The sequence below is a fragment of the Macaca mulatta genome, chromosome 20, assembly GCF_049350105.2.
Source record: "Macaca mulatta isolate MMU2019108-1 chromosome 20, T2T-MMU8v2.0, whole genome shotgun sequence".
NCBI classification, from domain to species: Eukaryota; Metazoa; Chordata; class Mammalia; order Primates; family Cercopithecidae; genus Macaca; species Macaca mulatta.
This window is the reverse complement of record NC_133425.1, coordinates 23,577,932-23,601,555: the sequence shown is the minus strand read 5'-3', so window position 1 is coordinate 23,601,555 and position 23,624 is coordinate 23,577,932. Positions and strand designations below refer to the sequence as shown.

Here is a 23,624-nt window from a genome sequence, read left to right as displayed (position 1 = left end):
AAGACAGTGAATTCGTCTGGAAAGAAGAAATGAAATGAAAGGAGCATTGATCCTCGACTAGGGGAACAGGCTCTCAGCTCTTATTCCAAGTCCCTGTGAAGCCACATTCTCTGAGCTGAAGCAGGCACCCAGCAAGGGCCAGAGAAGCCGACGTGAGAGCCCAAACCCAGCCATCCGTGGCTGCCGCATGCAGCTCATCAGGGGAGGAGGAACAGACAATAGCAGTCAGTTCCAGGGCCATCTCCCTTCCTTCCCTAGTGCTTCTCAGAACCCAGCAGGCAGCTGATGAGGACTCAGCAGCGGCTGACAGCCCATCTAAAGCTCACTGTCTCTCCAGCTTCCAATCACCAGGTGTCTGAAGGGGTTTCAGAGCAGTCAGCTTCTGCCCTCATTAAGAGGCCTTTGGTGGGTGGAGAAGACAATTGTGAAAGGAACTGTCAGCTTCATTAGGCAACTCAGAGGAGGGGTGCAGAAGTCCCCAGAGCTCTGGCCTCCCGGCCTATGCCCAAGAGGGCCCCTCATTTACATTTCATTTGCATTGCATACTTAACAGGACCCCGGCTTACACTTGGAGAAATTGTCATGCGCTGAAGAGAGAGGCTGCCATCGGGTTTGCGACAAATGATCCTGGCTGGGAGGAGGATCCACAAAGCAAGCCTACACAACAGTCTCTGCCCTCCAGGAAAACAAGACCTCAATCAGACCACAGTGATGCAGACAGATGCAGACCACACTATTCTGGGATGGATGACCAACTAAAAAAAGCCATGTTTACATCATGCACAAGGCCAGACAGAGGGAAAATTCCAAATGTTTTCAAGAGACTATTAGAACGATTCGTGCTAATTGCATGCAAGTCTTGTACTATGAATGTCAAACTGCACCAGCATCACATAAATGAGCTGTCAGCGGCTTGGTCAGCGTTCCCACAGAAAAGAGCCTTTTCCTCCCTCTCAGAATAGTTCTCATTTTGTTTGATTGATATACACACAGCTCCCCTCCTTGGGAAAGGGTTTTTAATTTATTGTCCAAAAGCTACAGGTTTCCCAGTATCCCTAAAGGATTGTCTCTTGATATAAAGCAGGTGCTAAGATCTCCATATTAAGACAAACCTGGATTTAAATTCCAGCACCAGCACTTACCAGCTATAAGAACCTGGCCAAGTCATTTAACCTTTCTGAGCTTCAGGTGCCTCCTCTACAGGATAGGGACAATATTCACATCTATCTCAGAGGGAGTAAATGATATCATGCACATAAAAATGCTCTACAAAAGAGTAAGTTAAGAGATACTGCCTACCATTAAGAAAGCAAGAAATGGAGTTGCAAATATAAAACTTAAATAGCCAGGTGCAGTGGCTCACACCTGTAATCCCAGCACTTTGGGAGGCCGAGGCAGGAGGGTTGATTGAGCCCAGGAGTTTGAGACCAGCCTGGGCAACACAGCCAGATCCCACCTCTATTATAAAATTTTTTAAAATTTGGCTAGGCATAGTGGTGTGTGCCTGCAATCCCAGCTACTCAGGAGGCTGAGGCAGGAGGATTGCTTGAGGCCAGGAGTTTGAGGCTGCAGTGAGCAGTGATTGTGCCCCTGTACTCCAGACTGAGCGATACAGTGAAAACCTGTAGCTAAAAATAAATAAATAAAACTTAAAGGAACTATTACAACTACTAGAGTCACAATAATGGATTCCCATTGGACTAAGAGAAAAGACAAATTCGCTCCCAAGGATCACAAAGCCCTCAGCAGCCGCCTCTCTGTCTCCTCCGCTTTCCTCTCCTGCTCCCTCCCCTTGACTTGTCCCACTCAGACACGTGAGACTCCTTGCTGTTTCTTCAAGCACACCAAACATGCTCATGCCACAGGGCCTCTGTACTGGCTGTTACTGTGCCTGGAATGCTGTTCTGTCAGGGAGATGAATGGCTCCCTCCTTCATCTCCTTTGAAAGTCTTTACTCAATGTCCCCATCTCAGTGACTGCCTGCTTGCCATCATATCTAAATGTGCAGGTCCAGTCCCCTCCTACATCCTTCCCATCCTCTTTTTCTGTTTTCTTTTTTTTTCCTCCTTAGCTTACTGTTCGTATTTTACTTATTTACTTACTTTTTCTCCTCACACACTACAACAGAGGTCTGCCTTGGCAAACTACAGCCCAAGGGCCAAATCCAGCCTCCTGCCTGTTTTTGTAAATAAAGTTTTACTGGTACACACCTGCGCCCATTCACTGGCACACTGTCTGTGGCCACTTCTGTGTTACAATGGCAGAGTTGAGTAGTTGTGACAGTGACCAGATAACTCCAAAGCCTGTCTGGCCCTTCACAGAAAAAGTTTGTCAAGCCCTGCACTAAAATGTATGCTCCATGAGGGCAGGACTTTGGCTTATTCTCTGACAAATTTCCAGTGACTAAGTCAATGCCTGACATGTAAAATATGCTTAATAATCACTTTTTTTTGAACGCGTGAACTACAAATGTCAGTAACCCTATGCTAGATGTAAGGGGAAGAGAACTAGAGGGATTACATCAAAGAGTTAAAACCTTCTCAGGAAGTCAGAGCCATGAAATAGTGAAATGACATAGAGACAGAGCATGTGATTCAAATTTAGAGCTCAAGTGCCTGAAGAAAGAGTTTAAAGAGTTGAAAATGGTGTCTTCCAATGCAACGGTTCTCAGAGTGTCAGAGGTGTTCGAACCAGAGTGACTCCATCTTGAATAGGGACTGGGTAAAGTAAGGGTGAGACGTACTGGGCTGCATTCTTAGGCGGTTAAGGGATTCTAAGTCACTGAATGAGACAGGACATCAGCACAAGGTACAGGTCACAAAGACCTTGCTGATAAAACAGACTGTGGTAATGAAGTAGGTCAAAATCCTCCAAAACCAAGATGGTAACAAAAGTGACGTCTGGTTGTCTTTGCTGCTCATGATACAGTAATTGTAATGCATTAGCATGCTAAGAGGCACTCCCACTAGCGCCATGACAGTTTACAAATGCCATGGCAACATCAGGAAGTTACCTACATGGTCTAAAAAGAGGAGGAATCCTCAGTTCTGGGAACTGCCCACCCCTTTCTCAGAAATGTTTAGCATATAGTGAGGAAATGACCTTAAAAGTGGCTAGCCAGCAGCTTTAGGGCTGCTGTGCCTATGGAGTAGCCATGCTTTATCCCTTTACTTTCTTAATAAGCTTGCTTTCACTTTATGGATTTGCCTCAAATTCTTTCTTGCGAAAGACCTAAGAGCCTCTCTTGGGGTCTGGATCGGGACCCCTTTCTGGTAACAAGAGGGTGAACACACCAGCATCCTCTGGGGACCTGTTAGAAATTCAAATTCTTTCTTCAATGTCTACTAAATCAGAAACTCTGAGGGTGGGGCACTCTCTAGATGATTCTGATTCTCAAGTAGGGGACATTGTTTCTCGTCCTGAGCTCTTCAATGCACACTGGCATTTTTAACTCTACGCCTATACTATTTTGATAAAATAATTAAATAAAATAGTTTAAGGTCTATTAATTTTCTCTTTCTTTCCTTCCTTCCCTCCTTCCTTCCTTCCTTCTTTCCTTCTTTCTCTTTTTTTTTTTTTTTTTTTTTTTGACGCAGTCTGCCTCTATCACCCAGGCTGGAGTGCATTGGCACGATCTCGGCTCACTCCAACCTCCGCCTCCCAGGTTCAAGCGATTCTCCTGCCTCAGCCTCCTGAGTAGCTGGGATCACAGGTGCCCGCCACCATGCCCAGCTAATTTTTGTATTTTTGGTAGAGACAGGATTTCACCATGTTGGCCAGGATGGTCTCCCTCTCCTGACCTCGTGAGTCACTCGCCACCTGCCTCAGTCTCCCAAAGCCCTGGGATTACAGGCGTGAGCCACTGCACTCAGCCTCTTTCTTTGAACTCCTTGGCTCAGTGATCCTCCTGCCTCAGCCACTTGAGTAGCTGAGATTACAGGCATGCTGCACTACCATACCTGGGTAATTTTATTTTTAATTTTTTTTAGAGACAGGGGTCTCACTATGTTGTCCAGGCTGGTCTCAAACTCCTTGCCTCAAGTGATTCTTCCACCTCAGCCTCCTGAGTCTCTGGGATTACAGGCATGAGCCATTGCACCTGGCTCTATTTTCTGTATTTCTGATGCTTTGGTGTCTCGGACCCTTGCTGACTCTGGAGAAACTGTCTGTCCCAGGGCTAGCCCATTCCTAGAGACAGAAGAACTCACCTGCAAGCGCACCTTTCATATGCAAACCGACCAATCCAAAGCCCAAACCTCCAACCACCTCCTACATGGGGCTCTTACGCTCTGGGCGCAGGTCCCGGTAATTAGCCTGCGCTAATTACCCCAGGTAAAAGCAACAGGTATCAGGTACCAGGCAACTAGAGAGACAGCCCCTACACCCAGAGTCTGCTGAGATCATTCAAACCAGCCAGCCCCAAGGCTGCTTTCCCGCCCTACCTGCTCCTTCTCACAGAAACAGCAGCAAAGTCTCCTGCTACGTTTTCTTCCCACTTCCTCTGCCTCCTGGCAGACCCTGCTGCTTCCCTGTGTGGTCTTGCATGGAGTGGCACGCCCGCTCCTCCTGGGAACTATGAGTAATAAACTATCTTTTCAAAAGTAACGAGGGCAGAACAAGTGGCACAGAGAATGGTGTGAGGAAGGTGACGTCCAGAAGACACTCGGCACGAGAACGGGAAGACCCAAAAGCTCTCAGCCTGGCCGTGGAGCAAAAGGCCAAACCCTACAAGATGAAATGCATCAGGGTTCATCCTGGAGTTTCAAAAAAAAAAAGTCCTGCACAAGGATGTGGGACCTGCAGGCTAGCAGCACCTGATGTGATAGACAAGAGAGCTTTAACTGATCATAAACCCAAGATAAGTCAACAGTGCGATGTGGCTGGTGGTACCCCCAGGCCCGCCAAAAGAGTAGTATCATCTCAGGATGCAGAAAGAGAATTTTGTTGTCTAGCACAGTGTTTTCCAAGCAGTGGGTCATGACACATTTGCCAATCGCTAGTAAAATCAATTTGCAGAGTAAGAGCATTTTCCTTAAAGGGTTTCTTAAAGGAAATAGAATGGAAATGAACAGAAAAGAGGGCCATAAAAGAGAGGAGAATGTATCAGAGTGTGTGGTGAGCATAAGTAGAAGTAAGCATTAATTCATGGCACTTTGGTTTTGGTTGTAAGTGTGTGCTTGTTTGTGCAATGTGTGTGTGTGCTTGTTTGTGCAGTGCACGTGTGTGTGTTATATAAAACCTAAATGGGCTGGAGGCTGAAAGGTTTGTAAACAGCTGATTTAGAACAAGGGAAGTGACAATCCTTCTCTCCTCGGCAACACAGGTGGATTCTCTTTCACTCTGGGCACCCTGCTTTAAAAGGAAGCTACTCCAACTGGAGTGTTGTCTAGGAAGAGTTCTGGGTTGACATCAGTGATGGCATACTTGGCCCTATCATGTGTTTAAGGTTGTGGGTTGTGGATTAGGGATTAGAAAGCAGATGGCTGAAGGAGTTGCGGCTGCCTCACTTGGGAATTAAAAAATTCTGGGACAGCTATGAACCGTCTTTAAATAAGTGGAAGGCTGTCGACATGCCTGTACTGGGTTACCCAAGGGTGAAACCACTGCCTGTAGAAGCTTCATGAAATTCATCAATATCTATGTCAGCAGCTCAACGTGCTTGGCTTCTTGGATCCCCTACAAACTCCAACTTGTCCACCTGCACCACTGCTCTTCCTCTGATCCACCCCTCCAGATCTTCCCATCTCCGGCATCTCCAAGCTTGCATAAGGTCTAACATGTACAGTACATCCCTTATTCCATGATGCGCATAGTGACTGTGATTCCCTGAGTGATACACGGGCCTTGTGGGCTCAGCACCCACAAGGCTAAGGTGGGAAGTTGATTCTGCTTCCTCCCATGTACACAAACCACTTTGTTTCTGGAGTTTTCCAGTGTAACCTGAACACTCTGTGAGCATCTTTGCATTTTTAAGTGGGAACACTTTCTCAGGATACTGTTGTGAGCTTGATTTTATCCCTCTCTCTCTTTCAGCCTCTAGATGTTCCCTGGGCCACTCAACGAGGCAGGCCAGGGTAGTAGTTAAGAGTGCAGGTCCCAGATGTGCTAGAGTAGTGGCTAAGGGTGCAGGTCCGGGTGTGCCAAGGTAGTGGTAAAGGGTGCAGGTCCTGGGTGGGACAGGGTTGCCAGATTCACATAACCCATTCCCTGGTCCTAACACAGTGAGGTTTAGAGAGAAAGTCTTCTCCATCCACCTGCTTCTCACAACCTAGGAATTTATCCAGCCTCTTGGGCAGATCTTGGCCAATGAAATCTGTCTTTCTGCCAAAAAAAAAAAAAAAGAAAGAAAAGAAAAAAAAAACAGGCCAATTTGAAGAAATGTTATCATCTTCAGCCTCACAGTCCAGCAAACACTGACTCTCATACTCCCAAAGGAGCAAAACAGGCTAGCAGGAAGTGTTGGGGAAAATGGAGTCATATGAAGCAAAGTCTCAGTTTCCTCACCGTATAATAGAGACAAGGACTACAGGCAATAGCAAAAGTTGTTAGGAGGATTACCTGAAGGAACGCTTGTAGAGTTCCTAGCAAAAGCCAGGCATTTGGAAGGGTTTTAGAAAAGGTGGTTGTGAGCCACATGTAGAAAGCTGAAACTGGATCCCTTCCTTACACCTTATACAAAAATTAATTCAAGATGGATTAAAGACTTAAATGTTAGACCTAAAACCATAAAAACCCTAGAAGAAAACCTAGGCAATACTATTCAGGACATAGGCATGGGCAAGGACTTCATGTCTAAAACACCAAAAGCAATGGCAACAAAAGCCAAAATTGACAAATAGGATCTAATTAAACTAAAGAGCTTCTGCACAGCAAAAGAAACTACCATCAGAGTGAACAGCAACCTACAGAATGGGAGAAAATGTTTGCAATCTACCCATCTGACAAAGGGCTAATATCCAGAATCTACAAAGAACTTAAACAAATTTACAAGAAAAAAAAAAAGCCATCAAAAAGTGGACAAGGATATGAACAGACACCTCTCAAAAGAAGACATTTATGCAGCCAACAGACACATGAAAAAATGCTCATCATCACTGATCATCAGAGAAATGCAAATCAAAACCCCAATGAGATACCATCTCACACCAGTTAGAATGGTGATCATTAAAAAGTCAGGAAACAACAGGTGCTGGAGAGGATGTGGAGAAATAGGAACACTTTTACACTGTTGGTGGGACTGTAAACTAGTTCAACCATTGTGGAAGACAGTGTGGCAATTCCTCAAGAATCAAGAACTAGAAATACCATTTGACCCAGCCACCCCTTTACTGGGTATGTACCCAAAGGATTATAAATCATGCTGCTATAAAGACACATGCACACGTACGTTTATTGCGGCACTATTCACAATAGCAAAGACTTGGAACCAACCCAAATGTCCATCAATGATAGACTGGATTAAGAAACTGTGGCACATATACACCATGGAATACTATGCAGCCATAAAAAAGCATGAGTTCATGTCCTTTGTAGGGACATGGATGAAGCTGGAAACCATCATTCTCAGCAAACTATTGCAAGGACAAAAAACCAAACACTGCATGTTCTCATTCATAGGTGGGAATTGAACAATGAGAACACTTGGACACAGGAAGGAGAACATCACACACTGGGGCCTGTCATGGGGTGGGGGGAGTGGGGAGGGATAGCATTATGAGATATACCTAATGTAAATGACGAGTTAATGGGTGCAGCACACCAACATGGCACATGTATACATATGTAACAAACCTACTTGCACGTTGTGCACATGTACCCTAGAATTTAAAGTATAATTTTTAAAAAAAGAAAGAAAAGGTGGCTGTGGCAGGGCACGGTGACTCACGCCTGTAATCCCAGTACTTTGGGAGGCCAAGGTGGGCAGATCATTGGAGGTCAGGCAGCCTGACCAACATGGTGAAACCCTGTCTCTACTAAAAATACTAACAAATTAGCTGGGCATGGTGGCACAAGCCTGTAGTCCTAGCTACTTGGGAGGCTGAGGCAGGAGAATCGCTGGAACCAGGGAGGCAGAGGTTGCAGTGAGCTGGGACTGTGCCACTGCACTCCAACCTGGGCGACAGAGTGAGACTCTGTTATTAAAAAAAAAAAAAAAAAAAGAAAGAAAGAAAGAAACAAAGAAGTAAAGGTGGCTGCTACTAATATCATGTACCATCACCACTTAGTGCCAGGATAAGAGGGTGTCCAAGAGCATAATTATCTGGAATGACATAGTTAGATTCAAGTCCCAGCTCCACATCTTCCTAGTCGTGTGGCTTGGGCAAGTTATTTAACCTCTTTCTCTGTGTCTCAATTTCTTCATCTGTAAAACGGAGATGCTATCGTAACTCTATCCCAGCCAAGTAGCTGGGACTACAGGTTGTTGACAGGATTACACGACATGGCTGAGCAGCATGCTTCGCCCGGTGCCTGGTGGTTACTATCAGTAACAGGTGTCCGTCCCTTGGTTTTGCTGGTAGTGGTAAAGTAGATGAAACCCAACCAGACAGCAAGGCTGCTCAGGAGCTGGGACTGCATCTTGCACAGGCTTTTGTGTCCCACGATGGCTAGCACTGTGCTGGGTTCACAGCAGGGGCTCAGTAAGCGTCAGCCACTGGCCCTCCTCCCTTCCCTCACCCTTCTAAATTGTGCCTCTCCTGCCTTCTGCAGGGAGCTACCTGGAATGCCTCCAGCCCACTGCTCCCTCCCTTCTCTAAACTCCGATCACAAGAAAGATTCTAACCCCACAGTGCTGGGGCAACACAGGCAAATGAAAAGCTGGTCTTCTCCAAGACCTTGAGGCGAAACTACTCCCAACCTGTGCCCTAAAGCCACTGCAGGATAAGACTACGGGAACTACCAATGCTGAACCATCTCCTTCCTCTCCCCGCTGGCATGCTGGGTGTTTCTTACATTCCAATGTCTCATAGTCTTAAACTGTATCTTTCCAACATCTGACCTAATGTGTTAGAACCTGCCAGACAGATGGACCCAGGGTACAAATTCAGCCTCCTCCATGCACTGCCTTAATGACTAGAGGCAGGTGGTCAAATTCTTTTTTTTTTTTTTTTAGACGGAGAGACAGGGTCTCGCTCTGTCACCCAGGGTACAGTGCAGTAGTGAGATCATAGCTCACCGCAGCCACCAACTCCTGGGCTCGTCATCCTCCCACCTCAGCCTCCCAAGTAGCTGGGACTACAGGTGCATGCCTCCATGCCCATCTAATTTTTATTTTATTTTATTTTATATATTTATTTTTTGAGATGGAGTCTCACTCTGTCACCCAGGCTGGAGTGCGGTGGCACAATCTCAGCTCACTGCAACTTCTGCTTCCCGGGTTCAAGCGATTCTCCTGCCTCAGCCTCCTGAGTAGTTGGAACTGCAGACATAAACTACCATGCCCAGCTAATTTCTTTGTAGTTTTAGTAGAGACGAGGTTTCACTATGTTGATCAGGCTGGTCTCGAACTCCTGACCTCGTGATCCAACCGCTTTGACCTCCCAAAGTGCTGGGATTACAGGCATGAGCCATCACACCCGGCCTGCCCAGCTAACACTTAAGACTTTTTTTTTTCTCACTGTGTTGCTGAGACTGGTCTCAAACTCGTGGCCTCAATTGATCATCCTGCTTCAGCTTCCTGAGTAACTGGGACCATAGCCACATGCTACCACACCAGGCTCAGATTTTTTAAGGCTCTGTTTTCTCCTTTGTAAAATGAGAAAAATAAAATGACTGGGTGGTTGTGGGGCCTAAGCACACTGACCTTGCATGATGTCCTTCAGATACTCCTGGGATCTAAATTTCCACGCACTTAGAAAGAAACCAAGCCCACCATGGGGCTTACAAAGTCTAATTGGCTGTCCCTGCCTTTCCTCCACCATCACCCGCCCCTCCCCATCCCTAGGCTCCAGTCACAGCCACTGGCTGTCAGTTCCTGTCACTCACAAGCCTGCTGCTTCACTCTTCCCTCTGGCCTCTGCCTCTGCCGCTCCCCCTGCCTGGCATTTTTCAGCAAGCTGGCTCCCTCCTGCTGGTCCCTAAGGTCTCAACTAAACGCCATCATCCCTGCTAATCACACTCAGCCCACTGGCCACCCTCTATCACATCATGCCACTTTATTTTATTTCCTTGATAGTCTTTATCATTTTCTCAAAGTGTTTTGTTTGCTTCCTCTTCACCTTCCATCATTAGAAAGAAGGCAGAGGCCATAAGCGCAGGGGCCTTGCCTGTAAGCAGTGCACAGCACATGGGAGGCCCCCAACAAATACTTGCTAGAGGAGTGGGAAAGGCAGGATTCAAACCCAGGCCAGACTCCAAAGCCCATTGTAATCATTGACCACATTGGCCTGTAATTAGCAGAGACTTGCAGCAAGCCACAATACAGAGGCTATTGACTAGGAAGCTCCCCAGAGACACGCCTTCACCTTCCAGGTGGTAGGGGACAAAGGCAAGGCAGGGAAGAAAGAAAGGCTCTGGGTCACTTTACACAAATGGCTCAAGCCAGGAGCTCATGCTGCACCAGGCCAGGACATGCAGGTAGGGGCAGGTCACCAATGAAAGAGGATTCCGGCCCTAGCGGGACTGACACCCAAGCTTCATGACTGGTAAGATGCCAGGGCCAATGTGGGGCTGGAGGTTCACATCACCCCGGCACGTCCACCTGTGGTGGGCGGCACAGGAGCCGAGTGTGGGTAACGCCTGCCATCTAGTGGAAAAGACGCATTCTTCCCGTCTCACCGCGGTCCCTGCAGCAGGGCTGCTCAACTGTTACAGATCCCCAGGGGAGGTTGTTAACATGCAGATTCCGATTCAGCAGGCCTGGAGAGGCAGCTGAGATCCCGAATTGCTAACAAGCTCCCAGGTAATGTCGATGGGATGCGGCTGGTCCCCAGACCACACCTGGAGCAGCCAGGGCCCACAGTGATTTCTGGGAAAAAAAAAAATTAGCTTCAACTGAAACTGAGGGTTGGGAAGCCACAGCCCATGGGAAACAGGACTGGAAGGCACCAGAGTGTTTGAAATTTAAGTCAAAGAACTCAGACTTGGAGGTGGGGTGGGCCTGGGAGGGCAGGGGGCAGTTTACTGTGGACCTGCCACAGGTGAGAGGCACAGAGAAGAGGACGTGGTTCCCAGTACATATGCGACTCAGCAAGGATGATGCTAGCGACCATGCTGCAAGAAGGCAAAAAACATCAAACACCATGAAACTCGGAGAACAGGCCCAGCTCACAAGGCAGATGCTACACAAGATGGAAGCTAGTGACAATAAAAACTCAAAAATACCCAGACAGGGCCTGGGCCCAGCTCTGCTCAAGCTGAGAACCACCTAACAACCCTCCTCAAGCAACCAACACCCCAACACTGGGGCATTATCCATTCTTTTTTTTTTTTTCTGCTATTGTTATTGAGACAATTTATTTCTGTTCATTTTTCCTATTTGGAGATTTTTCTGTTTTTATTTTTCAAAAATTGCAGAAATGATATGTATCGCAATCAACCCGAGAAACATGTAATAAAAACTATAGAAACACGACACAATCCTCCTCCCCGCCACAGCCTCTTCACTCCCAATCCTGCTGTGATCTCAGTGTTTACAACCTGGTTGGTTGTAAACACCTTTCTTCACACATAGGTTATAAAATACACAAACGAAACTTCACACATAGGAGGTGTCTGTTGCTGTTGCTTATTTCTTCAAAATGAGATCATACTAAATGTATTTTTACGCAACCTAACCCTTTCACTTAACCATAGATGTTCCTCTAGTTCAAGGACTGCCAAATGTTTTCAGTAAAGGCCAGAGAACAAATATTTTACATTTTGCAGATTGTACAAGCTTTGTCACAACTACGCAGTGAACTCTGCCATTGTGTCACAAAAGCAGCCATAGACAATATGTAAATGAATGGATGTGGCTGTGTTCCAACAAAACTTTATTTAAAAAAACAGGCAGCAGGCCAGTTTGGCAACCTCTGTTTTAGATCAATATCTGTAGCTCTAACCCATTGGTGTTTTGTTTTTAGCTATTTAGAATTTTTAGCACAAACTTTTAAATAATAAAAGTATAGGAAGTATAATATACCTATAGAAAAGTATATAAATCACAATTTTACAGCTTGAATTCTCACAAAGGAAATTCACCTGTGTAACCAGTTCCCATATCAAAAATTAGAACATCACTAGTTCTACAGAATTCCCACATGCTCATTTTCTCATTTTAATTCAGTGTTTTCTTTTCTTTTCTTTTTTTTTTTTTTTTTTTTTTGAGACAGAGTCTCACTCTGTCACCCAGGCTGTAGTGCAGCGACCTGATCTCTGTTCACTGCAAACTCCACCTGTGGGGTTCAAGCGATTCTCATGTCTCACCCTCCAGAGCAGCTGGGATTACAGGCATGCACCACCACACCCAGCTAATTTTTTGGATTTTTTTTTGTAGAGACAGGGTTTCACCATGTTGGCCAGACTGGTTTCGAACTCCTTGCCTCAAGTGATCCACCCTCCTCAGCCTCCCAAAGTGCTGGGATTACAGGTGTGAGCCACCACACCTGGCCTAATTCAATGCTTCCAACAACTGCCTAGTATCACATAAGTATACCCCTTCATTAGGCTGATGTTTCATTTGCATCTCAAAGAAAACATGAATAAACATGCTTGTTCTAGACTTTATTTCTTCGCATGCTGGTGTTTCATTTTAAAAGAATAGATTTCCTAAAGGAAAACGTGAGAGTCAAAAGGTTCATATGTACACATACTTTAATAGACATTGCTGGACCACTATCCCCAAAGGCAGTCACAAGTCACAGCCCTGCAGGTCCCGGCAGTGCCCACTTCAATGCAATTCCTTAGACATTTGGGAGCAATGACTGCGCCCAGCACATCCTGAGGGCCTCAGACACTGGCCTGGCCTTGATAATTCTCATGAGACTTAAATGAGCAGGGAAGAAGAGAAGGAATATTGAATAGCAAGACGTCAGCTTCCCTACATCTCCTCAGGTCCAGTATCCCAGAACTTCAGTGCCCGAGACACTCACCTCAACCTAACAAACTGATAGGCTTTGAAGGAAGGAGGGGCAAGAGACCCTTCCCCTGGCCTCACAGGGTGTGCAGACAACTGTCAGTCATACACTGAGAAAGACGGTAGATGTTCCATACACCGAGATATGATTTAACGGAACTTCTTCATTACAACAATACTTTTAAAAAGCAAAATAAGGCAGGTTTGTTGAGTTTTTAAAGACATTTGCTCTTCAATGAATACATAACAAAAAATTGTAAACAAGAATTTCCAATTTTCAAATTTTCTACTTTACTGCATTATAACTCCTCAAAAAAACAAACAAAAAAATTGAACAATTATTAAGTATGATGTCATCTAAGGGATCTTAAGTATAATGGGCATCCCAATAGCCGGAGTTCATGAGTATGCACCGCGGTGTGTGGGGACATGAGGGCATTTCTCTGGTTCATACCTTCCCTTGGATCCTCAACAGCAGCTGTGACATCAAAAAAGAGAATTAATTTGATAAGGGTTAGAATGACGGAGTCATATGCATTTGTCAAAATTCAGCCATTGTACACTTAAGACATCACTGGGCACAGTGGCTCACATCTGTAATCCCAGCACTTTGGGAGGCCAAAGCGGGAGGATTGCTTGAACCATGGAGTTCAAGACCAGCCTGGGCAACATGGCAAAACCCCTCTCTACAAAACTACAAAAATTAGCCGAGGGTGGTGGCTCATGCCTGTAATCCCAGCTATTCTGTAGGCTGAGGTGGGAGAATCAATTGAGCCTGGGAGGTCAAGGCTGCAGTAAGCCATGATTACGCCACTACACTCCAGCTTGGGTGACAGAGTCAGACCCGGTCTCAAAAAAAAAAAAAAAAAAAAAAAAAAAAAAAGATTTGTGTGTATCATTGTATGTACATTTCACCTCGAAAGTTAAAAAAAAAAAAACCCTACAAGTACATTTTGAATGCTATTGATGTTGGGCATGCTGAAGTGTTTAGGGGAAATCGAATTGGTGTCTGCAGTTTACTTTGAAATGTGCCAAAAATAAGACAGATTGATGGATGGAGAGCGAGATGGATGGAAATATGATTAAGCAAGTGTGGAAAACGTTAATGACAGAATATAGGTGGTGGATAAATGAGTGTTTGCTGTAAAATTCTTTCAACTTAGTTCAAAATAAAGCCTTGGGAAAAAATTACAAACCAATAATGTAAAAGGGAAGGGAGATCTACCAGAACTGGGCCCTATCCCCATCCCGTGTATGACCTGGAGAAGTAATCCCTTCTCTGGGCCTCAGTGAGCCCAACTGGTCTCTGCTGCACCTTCCATTATGAACAATGACAGTACTGTGGTTTTACAAATAGGGGCATCTGTTGAGAGAGCCTCTGAGGGGGAATGGCTTTGAAGGCAGAGACTGCCCCCTAGTGGGCCCTCGCAGCCTAGTTTATAATAATTTTCTGCCTCTGCAACTGACGCATGGCTGGGCAGTATTACACAAACCCCCACGACACAAGTTCACCTACATAACAAACCTGCACACGTACCCCCAAAATTCAAATAAAAGTTAAATAAAAAATAAATATTAAGCTATCTGGATTTTTTTTCTTGTTTACATCGCCCTTTTTCTTCCCAGTTCTTTTTTTTTTTTTTTTTTTTTTTTTTTTTAGGCAGAGTCTCACTCTGTTGCCCAGGCTGGAGTGCTGTGGTGCGATCTCAGCTCACTGCAACCTTTGCCACCCAGGTTCAAGCGATTCTCCTGTCTCAGCCTCCCAAGTACTGGGATTACAGGCATCCACCACCACACCCGGCTAATTTTTGTATTTTTGGTAGAGACGGGGTTTCGCCATGTTGGCCAGGCTGGTCTTGAGCTCCTGATTTTAGGTGATCCAGCCGCCTCGGCCTCCCAAAGTGCTGGGATTACCAACGTGAGCTACCACACCCAGCCTCTTTGGTACTCTTTTTCTCTTGATGTGTGGATGTCAGATCTTAAGAAGGATTTAAATATCACAATATTGGGAGTACCTAAGTCTGTCAGGCAGATGTTTCAGTGTAAAAAGTTTCTGTATAACGCAATACAAAGGTAATATATATAAAGATAAATATAAAGATAATATAAAGGTAAGAATATCGAATGGGAGTTCCAAAGAGAAACATTTTAAAAAATGGTTATTTCTGCTTTTCCTTTTGGGAGATAGATATGAGGATGGACATGGCTAAGCATTTGGAGGTGGCTGTAATATAGATGGGAGTATAAATAATAGATGCCAGTTGTTATGTTGATAGGTAGATACTGAATTGAAAAAGGGTTGAATAAGATATTGTTGGCTGGGTGTGGTGGCTCACACCTGTAATCCCAGCCCTTTGGGAGCCGAGGTGGGTGAATCATGAGGTCAGGAGATCGAGACCATCCTGGCTAACACAGTGAAACTCCATCTCTACCAAAAATACAAAAAAAGTTAGCTGGGCATGGTGGCACGCGCCTGAAGTCCCAGCTACTTGGGAGGCTGAGGCAGGAGAATCGCTTGAACCTGGGAGGCGGAGGTTGCAGTGATCTGAGATTGCACCACTGCATTCCAGTCTGGGTGACAGAGCAAGACTCCGTCTCAATAAAAAATATATATATATTGTTGCGTGTATGAACACACAGGCTTCATAAACCTTGCAAGCATTTTACAACTCTGATCTGGACATTGTATTGCCTGATCTCATGACACCTATGGGCATCACGATGTCAATATGGTTTCCTGGGATACTACAAATTCCACTGCTCCACGTCTTTTCTACATTGTCCATGGAACAAGGGTGGTCATGACTGCAACAAACGGGTCTGTCCCAGTAACACTTGCTGTTGACCTTGGACCTGGTACTTAAGATTTTCTTTGTGTTGTACCTCCCATAAGAATAATGGCATAAATTGGACAATCTGCTCACCTTCAGCTCCCGACTTCAGGAGGCACTGATCTGAGGACCATCTGTGAAAGCCTTGTATCTATCTATCAGGATCCTCCAGGGGTTTCTCATTCATACATACAGCCACTGAGTCCATAAATATTTAGTGATGCCTATCTTGCTAGGTGCTGAGAGTACAGTGGCAAGACACAGTCTTGCCCTCATGGAACTAATGCCTTGTGCGAGATGCAGAAACTAATCAAACCCAACATAAAATCACCCCTTTCACAAGGCCAAGCTCAAGTTACTATGAATGTCTACAAAAGGGGGAAGTCGGAGAAAGCTCATTAGATGGTGAAAATGAGCTGAGATCGAGAGGAAGAGTTAATTGCCAGTAAAAGAGAACATGGCAATGGCAAACATTCTAAACAGAGAACAGAACACACAGATGTCCTATAGTGTGTGGCGGTCTGCAGAGGACCAGGGATTAAAAGGGGGAGGAGACAGTGAATAAAGAATGAGACCGCCATATTAGATTTAGTCTGTTATAAAGACAATGGGAAACCATTGATGGGTTTTTTAAAAGGAGGAGAACTGATCAGATTTATTCTCATCTTGACCTGCCAAAACACTAAGAACAGATGTATGAGCTCAATTTCAGTAGCCAGGCAAGTTAGAAAACCTTTCACCTCTAGAGATGCTGAGATTTCCAAAGAGCGTATGACACTCAGGGCAAGCAGCAGTGTCCTGGGCTGGTGGTATCAGTGAAAAATCCTAATACTGACCATGCTTCTTGGGTCTGAATGAGGTGGGGCCATTCCATAAACACCACAAGGCCACTTCTGGCCTGGCACTGCTGGGAAGGACCCCACACAACCTTTAGTGCTCTCTACTCTCTGATCTGTCTGGCCAAGATCAAGGAGGAGGGGGCTGGAGTCCCAGCAATGAAACCACGAAGACAGTCAGGAGACCAAGGGAAACTTGAGTGTCCTGGATGCTGTTGGACCCTGCCCAGCTCCCCTCCATGCTGGCCAACGCACCCATCCCCTGAGTGTTGTGTGTGATGGCTGTTAATGGCTCACAGTTACCCCCATGTCCAGATAACTCCCCTCAACTGCACAGAAGCCTCCTCACCTGGGAGGTTACTCTACCTTCCCACCTCCATCCCCAGTAGCCTACAGCAGTGACTGACTATATTAGTCAGCTCAGGCTGTCATAATAGAATACCACAGATTGGGTGGCTTAAATAACAGACATTTATTTCTTTACAATTCTGGAGGCTGGGAAGTCCAAGACTGAGGTACCAGCAGCTTCAATTCCTGGTAAGGACTCACTTCCTGGCTTGCAGATGGTCACCTTCTTGCTGTGTCCTGCCTTTGGTGGAGACAGAATGATCTCTCTTTCTTCGTCCTCTTAGAAATCCACAAATCCCATTATGAGGGCCCCACCCTCACGACCTCATCTAACCCTAATTATCACCCAAAGGTCCCATAGCTCCAAATACTATCACACTGGGAGTGGGATTTTAAGACACAAATTTTGGGGAGACACAGTCATCCCATCGCACTGACTGACCTGGAACACGACAGACCAGCCCCCTCGCCTCAAGGTGGGACTGACTCTGTGCTACAGTGTTTAGTGGAAAATTCCGCCAGATACCAGGCTGAAGAAGACTTCGGCGGAGACCACACCCTCCCTGAGCTTTTTCCCTGTCCGAGGAAGGAAACATGGTTCCTTCACTTCTCTTTTCCCATGAGCAGCCCAATAAATCACTGGAGCAAAATCCCCATCTTGGCTCTATTTTTAGAGAACTTGGCCACAGCATCAGGGCTGTCTTCTACCGTCAATCAATCAACAAGCCCGTGCTGAGTACAGACTGTGCCCAGCATGGTGTATGGGCAATTGCAGGGCATTGTGACACGGGGCCAGAGGCCCAGGTGCTCATCCCTGCTCTGCATGTGACACTGGTCAGGGTATTCAGCCTTGCTGAGACTTCATTTTTCCTTCCAAAGATGGTACCAACACAGCCTTCCTTGGATGGTCCAATATCAAAGCACTTGGAAAAGCACACAGTGCTATTAAACTTCTTTATAGATTCGCCTGTCCTGAACATCCCAAAGAAATGAAATCCTACAATATGCCAGAGTCTCTCCATGTTTGCCAGGCTGGTCTTGAACTCCTAGCCTCAAGCAATCCTTCTGTCTTGGCCTCCCAAAGTGCTGGGATTACAGGTGTGAGGCACCACACCTGGCTTGTTTGTTTGTTTTTCTTGTTTCTGTTTTTGTTTTATGAGATGGAGTCTCACTCTGTCACCCAGGCTGGAGTGCAGTGGTGCAATCTTAGCTCACTGCAACCTCCGCCTCCTGGGCTCAAGTGATCAGGAGCTCCTGCCTCAGCCTCACGAGTAGCTGGGATTACAGGCATGCACCACTACACCTGGCTAATTTTTTGTATTTTTAGTAGAGATGTGGTTTCCACATGTTGCCCAGGCTGACTCCTGAGTTCAAGTGATCCACCCACCTTGGTCTTCCAAAATGCTGGGATTATAGCGAGCCACTGTGCCTCGCCTATTGCTTTTTTTCTTTTTCTTTTTTCTTTTCTTTTCTTTTCTTTTCTTTTTAAGTCTTGTGTTAAGCCATCTAGTCTGTGGTATTTTGTTATGGCAGCCATAGCAAATGGATACACCTCCTACCAGTGTGTCCTGAGAATCAGGGGCTTGTGATCCAGGCTCTCGAAGGTCACAGCATATCTGGGGGAAGACTTTGACCTTGAACTTGAAGAACTATTGTACTATACCACATCAGAACAAAGACTCCCTAAGGAATGCCCATAAGAGGTGCCCTACCCAAACCACAAAAGGAATAAATATGGTAGAGGGCATAGAGAATAAATATGGTGGAGGGCAGAGAGAATAAATATGGTGGAGGGCATAGAGAATAAATACGGTGGAGGGCATAGAGAAGCGAAACTAAACTAAAAAGGAACTTAGTCTATAGTACTTTTGAGTGAAACAGACCTAGGTGAGGAAGTGTGTTTTCTGATGGATAGAATGATAATAACTTACCTCATTTGAGTTGTTGAAAAAACATCAATCAGATACTGCCTCTAAGTGCTTTTCACAATGATTAACACATTTTTAAAACTCAACACATGTCAGCTATTGTTTTATTATTACCGCGAATGGTGTGAGCTCTTGGAGTATAACTTCTCTGAGCCATGGCTTCTTTGTTCATAAAACAAGAGCAATAGAAGATCGGGTGCAGTGACTCACAGCTATAATCCCAGCACTTTGGGAGGCCGAGGTAGGCTGATCACTTGAGGTCAGGAGTTCTAGACTAGCCTGGCCAACATGGTGAAACCCCGTCTCTACTAAAAATACAAATATTAGCCAGGAGTGGTGGTGTGCGCCTGTAATCCCATCTACTCAGGAGGCTGAGGCAGGAGAATCGCTTGAACCCGGGAGGTGGAGGTTCCAGTGAGCAGAGTATTTGGCAGGAGGCGGCTGTGGTAGGCACCACTGCACTCCGGCCTGGGCGACAGATGGAGTCTCCATCTCAAACAAAAATAACAGAGATTTTGCAATGTTGTGAAGATGGAAAAAAATAACATGTAAGGTTTAGAGCACCGCACATTCCATGTGATCCATAAATGTTGCGGCCTTCAGTCATGCTTTGGAATGAGTGTAGTACCCAGAGAATGACACCAGAGGGAAGCAGAGTCTTATTTTTGTCTCACCAGCATCGGGACCCTTAGACAATCGGTGGGGAAAACTGGCTTCTCTTGAACCTGCAACTGCAGGATTTCCCCTGGGGGCCCCCAAGCATCCCACTGGGAAGCAGGCAACCACTTGGAGAAAAACATAATGATGCAATGGATTGCACATTTTCTAAAATCTCACTGGGCTTCACAAAATCTCAAGTTTAAAAGAATGATACTGTACAGGGATAAGTATTTTTCAGCTTTCACAGTTTACGTAAAGCCCCTCCCCAACCCAGGGCCCAGCACATCAGAGCTACTGAACCAGTCTGAGGCCTCAGAAACAGACGCATTTTTGCAAAATTAATCTCTTCCACGATCAATTTCCTGAGTTACTAATTCATAAACCCTTGTTTATATTCATTAGATATATAAAGTCAATAGCAGTTTGTCACCAGCCTTCGAGAAGAAATTTCTGCGAAGTTTTAGCTCCACTCCCAGCCGGCTCAGTGCCGGTTACACCGGGGCTTATGGCTGAGTATTCCTCAAGCCAGTGCAGCTGAGTTCCAATTTTGCTTGAACTTCTCACATCAGAGCCAAGTATATCTTGAATGCTGGGATAAATGAGTGACAGCCCCGCCCCCGCTCCCCACCCCCCGCCACCAGCCCCTCCTCTCACTGCATCTCCCAGCAGATTGTACCATCCTGCTTTCTAATTATCATGAAATATTTTAGACATGCAGAAAGTATAGTGAATAATAAAATTACAGCAGAGCCACCGTCAGGTTCAAGAAATACATCTTTCAAATGTGTGGAAAGTCCCTGAATTGCACCCTCCAACCCCCTCCTTCCCAAGATATTATATTCTCCAAATTTGCTGTTTATCATCAAGACTCCATATTTCCTGCTGGAAGAGCTTGGGGAAGAAGCAAGCTTCCGTTCTCTGCTACCTGAGTGAAGGAAACGCAACTACCCACTTCAAAAGATAACTGTAAAAAACAGTGGGAAATGAGGAGAGCAGGGAAGTGGAGGATCCTGGAAGTTAGAAGTCCAAGGAACTCAGACGTCTCCTCTCTGAACCCAACCTAGCCTGGGGTGCTGAAGGACGTAGCTTTAAGAGTGTACAGTTTCTAAAGACCCCCCTGCTGCCGTGAGGGGCTGCCGTGGGCAGGGCAGGGGACAGAAGCAGTGCCACATCCCCTCCCCAGTCCCTGGACTGCCCCACCCCTCCACTTTCCTCCCCTCCTCAATCACACAGGTCAAGCAAGGTCAGGAACCAGTGGAGCCCCAGGGTCACCTACCGAGGACGATGAGAACATCCCTGTCAATGTGGGCCTGGATGTAGATGCGGCCGCGGCGCTCCGTGTGGTCCGTGCCACAGAGGCTGGGGACGTTCATCACGCAGCGCTTGTGCACGTTCATCATGCAGGCTGTGAGGGCAGAGAGAGGGGATGCTGCTTAGGCTGGCCCAGGCTGGGGGCTGCAGACATCTGCCCCACCCAGGACCACTGAGTCCTTCCTGCTCCCCTCCTTTGAGGCAGCTGAGAAATCACCAGCCTGGTTGAGACCAACTTGCCTGCCAAGATCTCATCAGAAGGGCTTCTCCAACTCTTCCCCCTGAACCCTGATGGGTAAAGGAGGTACTTGTCTGTTCCCCACCCAAGGCCAAGGGTGCAGCCTGAAGCAAACACACCCCACACCCCTGAAGGCTCTGAAGCCTGAGTCACCAACTTCAATGCTCACAGGCTGGCTGGCCACATGAGTGAGGAAAGCTAAGGGGATGGTGGCAACTTGGCCAAGTAGGGAACAGGGCAGCAACATTTCCCATTTCTCAGCATATGCAGGAATCTCGATGTGTATGCGACAGCTCTGATTTTAAAATATTGACAGCTAATAGGTTGGGTTCCCTGGAAAGAGTCTGAGATGGGGAGTTTAGGGCACAAGGTTTTTAGGGAGTGCTCTTGGGAAGAGAAGTTAGCTTGCCATGTGGATGCAACCAAAGCTGATGTGAAGGGGAGCCCAGAGCTGAGATGATCCTTCAAAGCTGTTCCAAACTGAGACCAGAGGGCTGGGCACTGCAATCATCCAGTCGCCCTGGAAGGGGCATTACCTTGGGCAATTATGCAGGATGGGGCACCACTATGAACCCACAGCTAGGGGATGGGGTGGGACGCTGAAGAAGGGGTCTGGGCTGACCATAGTGTCCACCACAACTAATTACAAGGAAAAAGATTTAGAGCGAGAGCAGGGTGGATGAAATGTGCCTGTAAGCTGAATTTGGCCTGTAGCCGTCTCTCATGTTATAGGATATCCACTCCCTCTGCGCATTCCTCTGTAGAGTATCTGTCTATTTCAACGTGGTGGGTGACTTCCCCTAGGTCCTGAGCAACAATGCCCCGCTCCAGGAAGGTGTGCCAGGAACCCAGGATTCTCCAGGGGGACACTAGTTCCAACTGGAGAAGGCAGGAGAGGTCAAGTCACCCCATGGGCCCCAATTTCAAGGTATCTGGGGGCAAGGGACCCTTCTCAGACCACCCAATTCCCAGGAGGAGGCAGGCCTATTACAAAAACTGGAAATGAGTTGTGGGGAGGGAAGGGAGAGCCCTCTGGGACCCGAGCACCAGGCTGAGCTCCCACCCACCACTGTCTTTGAGGCAGGGGCATTGCCCCTACATTAGGGCCCCACGTGTGGTAAGAGGAGCTGGTGTCCTGCAGGCAGAAGGCTCCAGCTTCACTGTCCCCCTGCGGCTCTCACCATGTTTCTGTGTCTGTCTCACTGTTCCCACATTGCTGCACGTCTCTTGTCTCTGCTGTCCCACTTCTGCACGTGTCTCACTGCCTTGGCCACATTTGTGAATCGGTCTGTTCCACTCTCTGCACTTGCCTCTGGCCTCTTTGTCTCTCCCCTTCTCTGGCTGTGTCTCTCTGCCTCTCTCTCTCTCTCCTCTGTGGCTCTCCGTGTGTGCTTCTGTCTCTGTCTCTGGTCTCTCCATCTCTACACCTCTGCATGAGCCTTGTGTGATGGCATCTCTGTCTGTGTCCATACCAATCGTTTTAGCTTTTTTTCTTCTTCTTTGAGAGTCTCGCTCTGTCACCCAGGCTGGAGTACAGTGGCGTGATCTCGGCTCTCTGCAACCCCCGCTTCCCAGGTTCAAGCGATTCTCCTGCCTCAGCCTCCCGAGTAGCTGGGATTACAGGCGCCCACCATCTCTCCCAGCTAATTTTTGTATTTTTAGTAGAGATGGGGTTTTGCCATGTTGGCCAAGCTGGTCTCGAACTCCTGACCTCAGGTGATCCACCCGCCTCAGCCTCCCAAAGTGTTAGGATTACAGGAGTGAACCATCGCACCTGGCTTATCTGTTGGTCTGTGTGTCTGCCTGTCCCTCCTTTTGCCTGAGTTTCTCTCTAGCTGAGTTTCTCTGCAGCTTCCACACCCCACATTCCTCCCTGTGTTAGGGTTGCATGTGTCCATCTTTCCCCTGCATCTGTCTCTGTCTATGCGTGTGTGTTTCTTATTGTCTCTCTTGCCCTCTACCACCCTTATTCACCCTCACACTCCTCTCTGTCACTCTCTGCCCTGTGATTTTCTCCCTCTGTCCTCTGAGCCTCAGGACCCTTGTGATAGGGGGAGCACCAGCCTCATGACTGCCCAGCCTGCTGCTGACCAACAGGCCTGTGGGAACCACTAGCACCTCCAGCCTCCCTGTAGCTTTGTGGCCATAGCTCTCAAAGCCTGTCTGCTCCCCTGCCCCATAGGCCATCTGGGCCTTGGCCTCATAAAGAGGAGTCCCACCCCATCTGCCTTTCCTACCACATCCTGGCCAGAGAATGACGCTCTCTTTCCTCCTCCAGCACAAACTTGTGGGTGCTGCAGGGCCACAGGTCTTCTCCATGCAAAGAATGCATCAGCCCCACATCTCAATGCTGAAAACAGTGGTGACGCATGGCTGCAGAAATGCCCGTGATTTGCTCATGCCTCCAGGTGTCAACAG

The 23,624-nt window shown here is 46.8% G+C and overlaps 1 protein-coding gene and 2 long non-coding RNA genes across 21 annotated transcripts in view; 2 read left to right on the top strand and 1 right to left on the bottom strand.

Moving 5' to 3' along the window:
• Window positions 1–23,624, bottom strand: part of PRKCB (protein kinase C beta) — a 382,335-nt gene that overhangs the window by 163,059 nt on the left and 195,652 nt on the right. For all 19 annotated transcript variants that reach the window (XR_013410845.1, XR_013410839.1, XR_013410842.1 and 16 more), the window contains 1 exon segment: window positions 20,934–21,062. Coding sequence is in view for 10 of the 19 variants with exons in the window: in XM_077983617.1 (XP_077839743.1) it covers window positions 20,934–21,062 (129 nt within the window). In the remaining 9 variants the exon portion in view is untranslated.
• LOC144338125 (uncharacterized) lies at window positions 3,557–5,620 on the top strand. Its single transcript, XR_013411966.1, has 2 exons — window positions 3,557–3,854; window positions 4,084–5,620. It is a non-coding gene; the product is annotated as an uncharacterized LOC144338125 (long non-coding RNA).
• Window positions 14,679–16,265, top strand: LOC144338133 (uncharacterized). The gene is made up of 2 exons (XR_013411974.1): window positions 14,679–14,752; window positions 15,625–16,265. It is a non-coding gene; the product is annotated as an uncharacterized LOC144338133 (long non-coding RNA).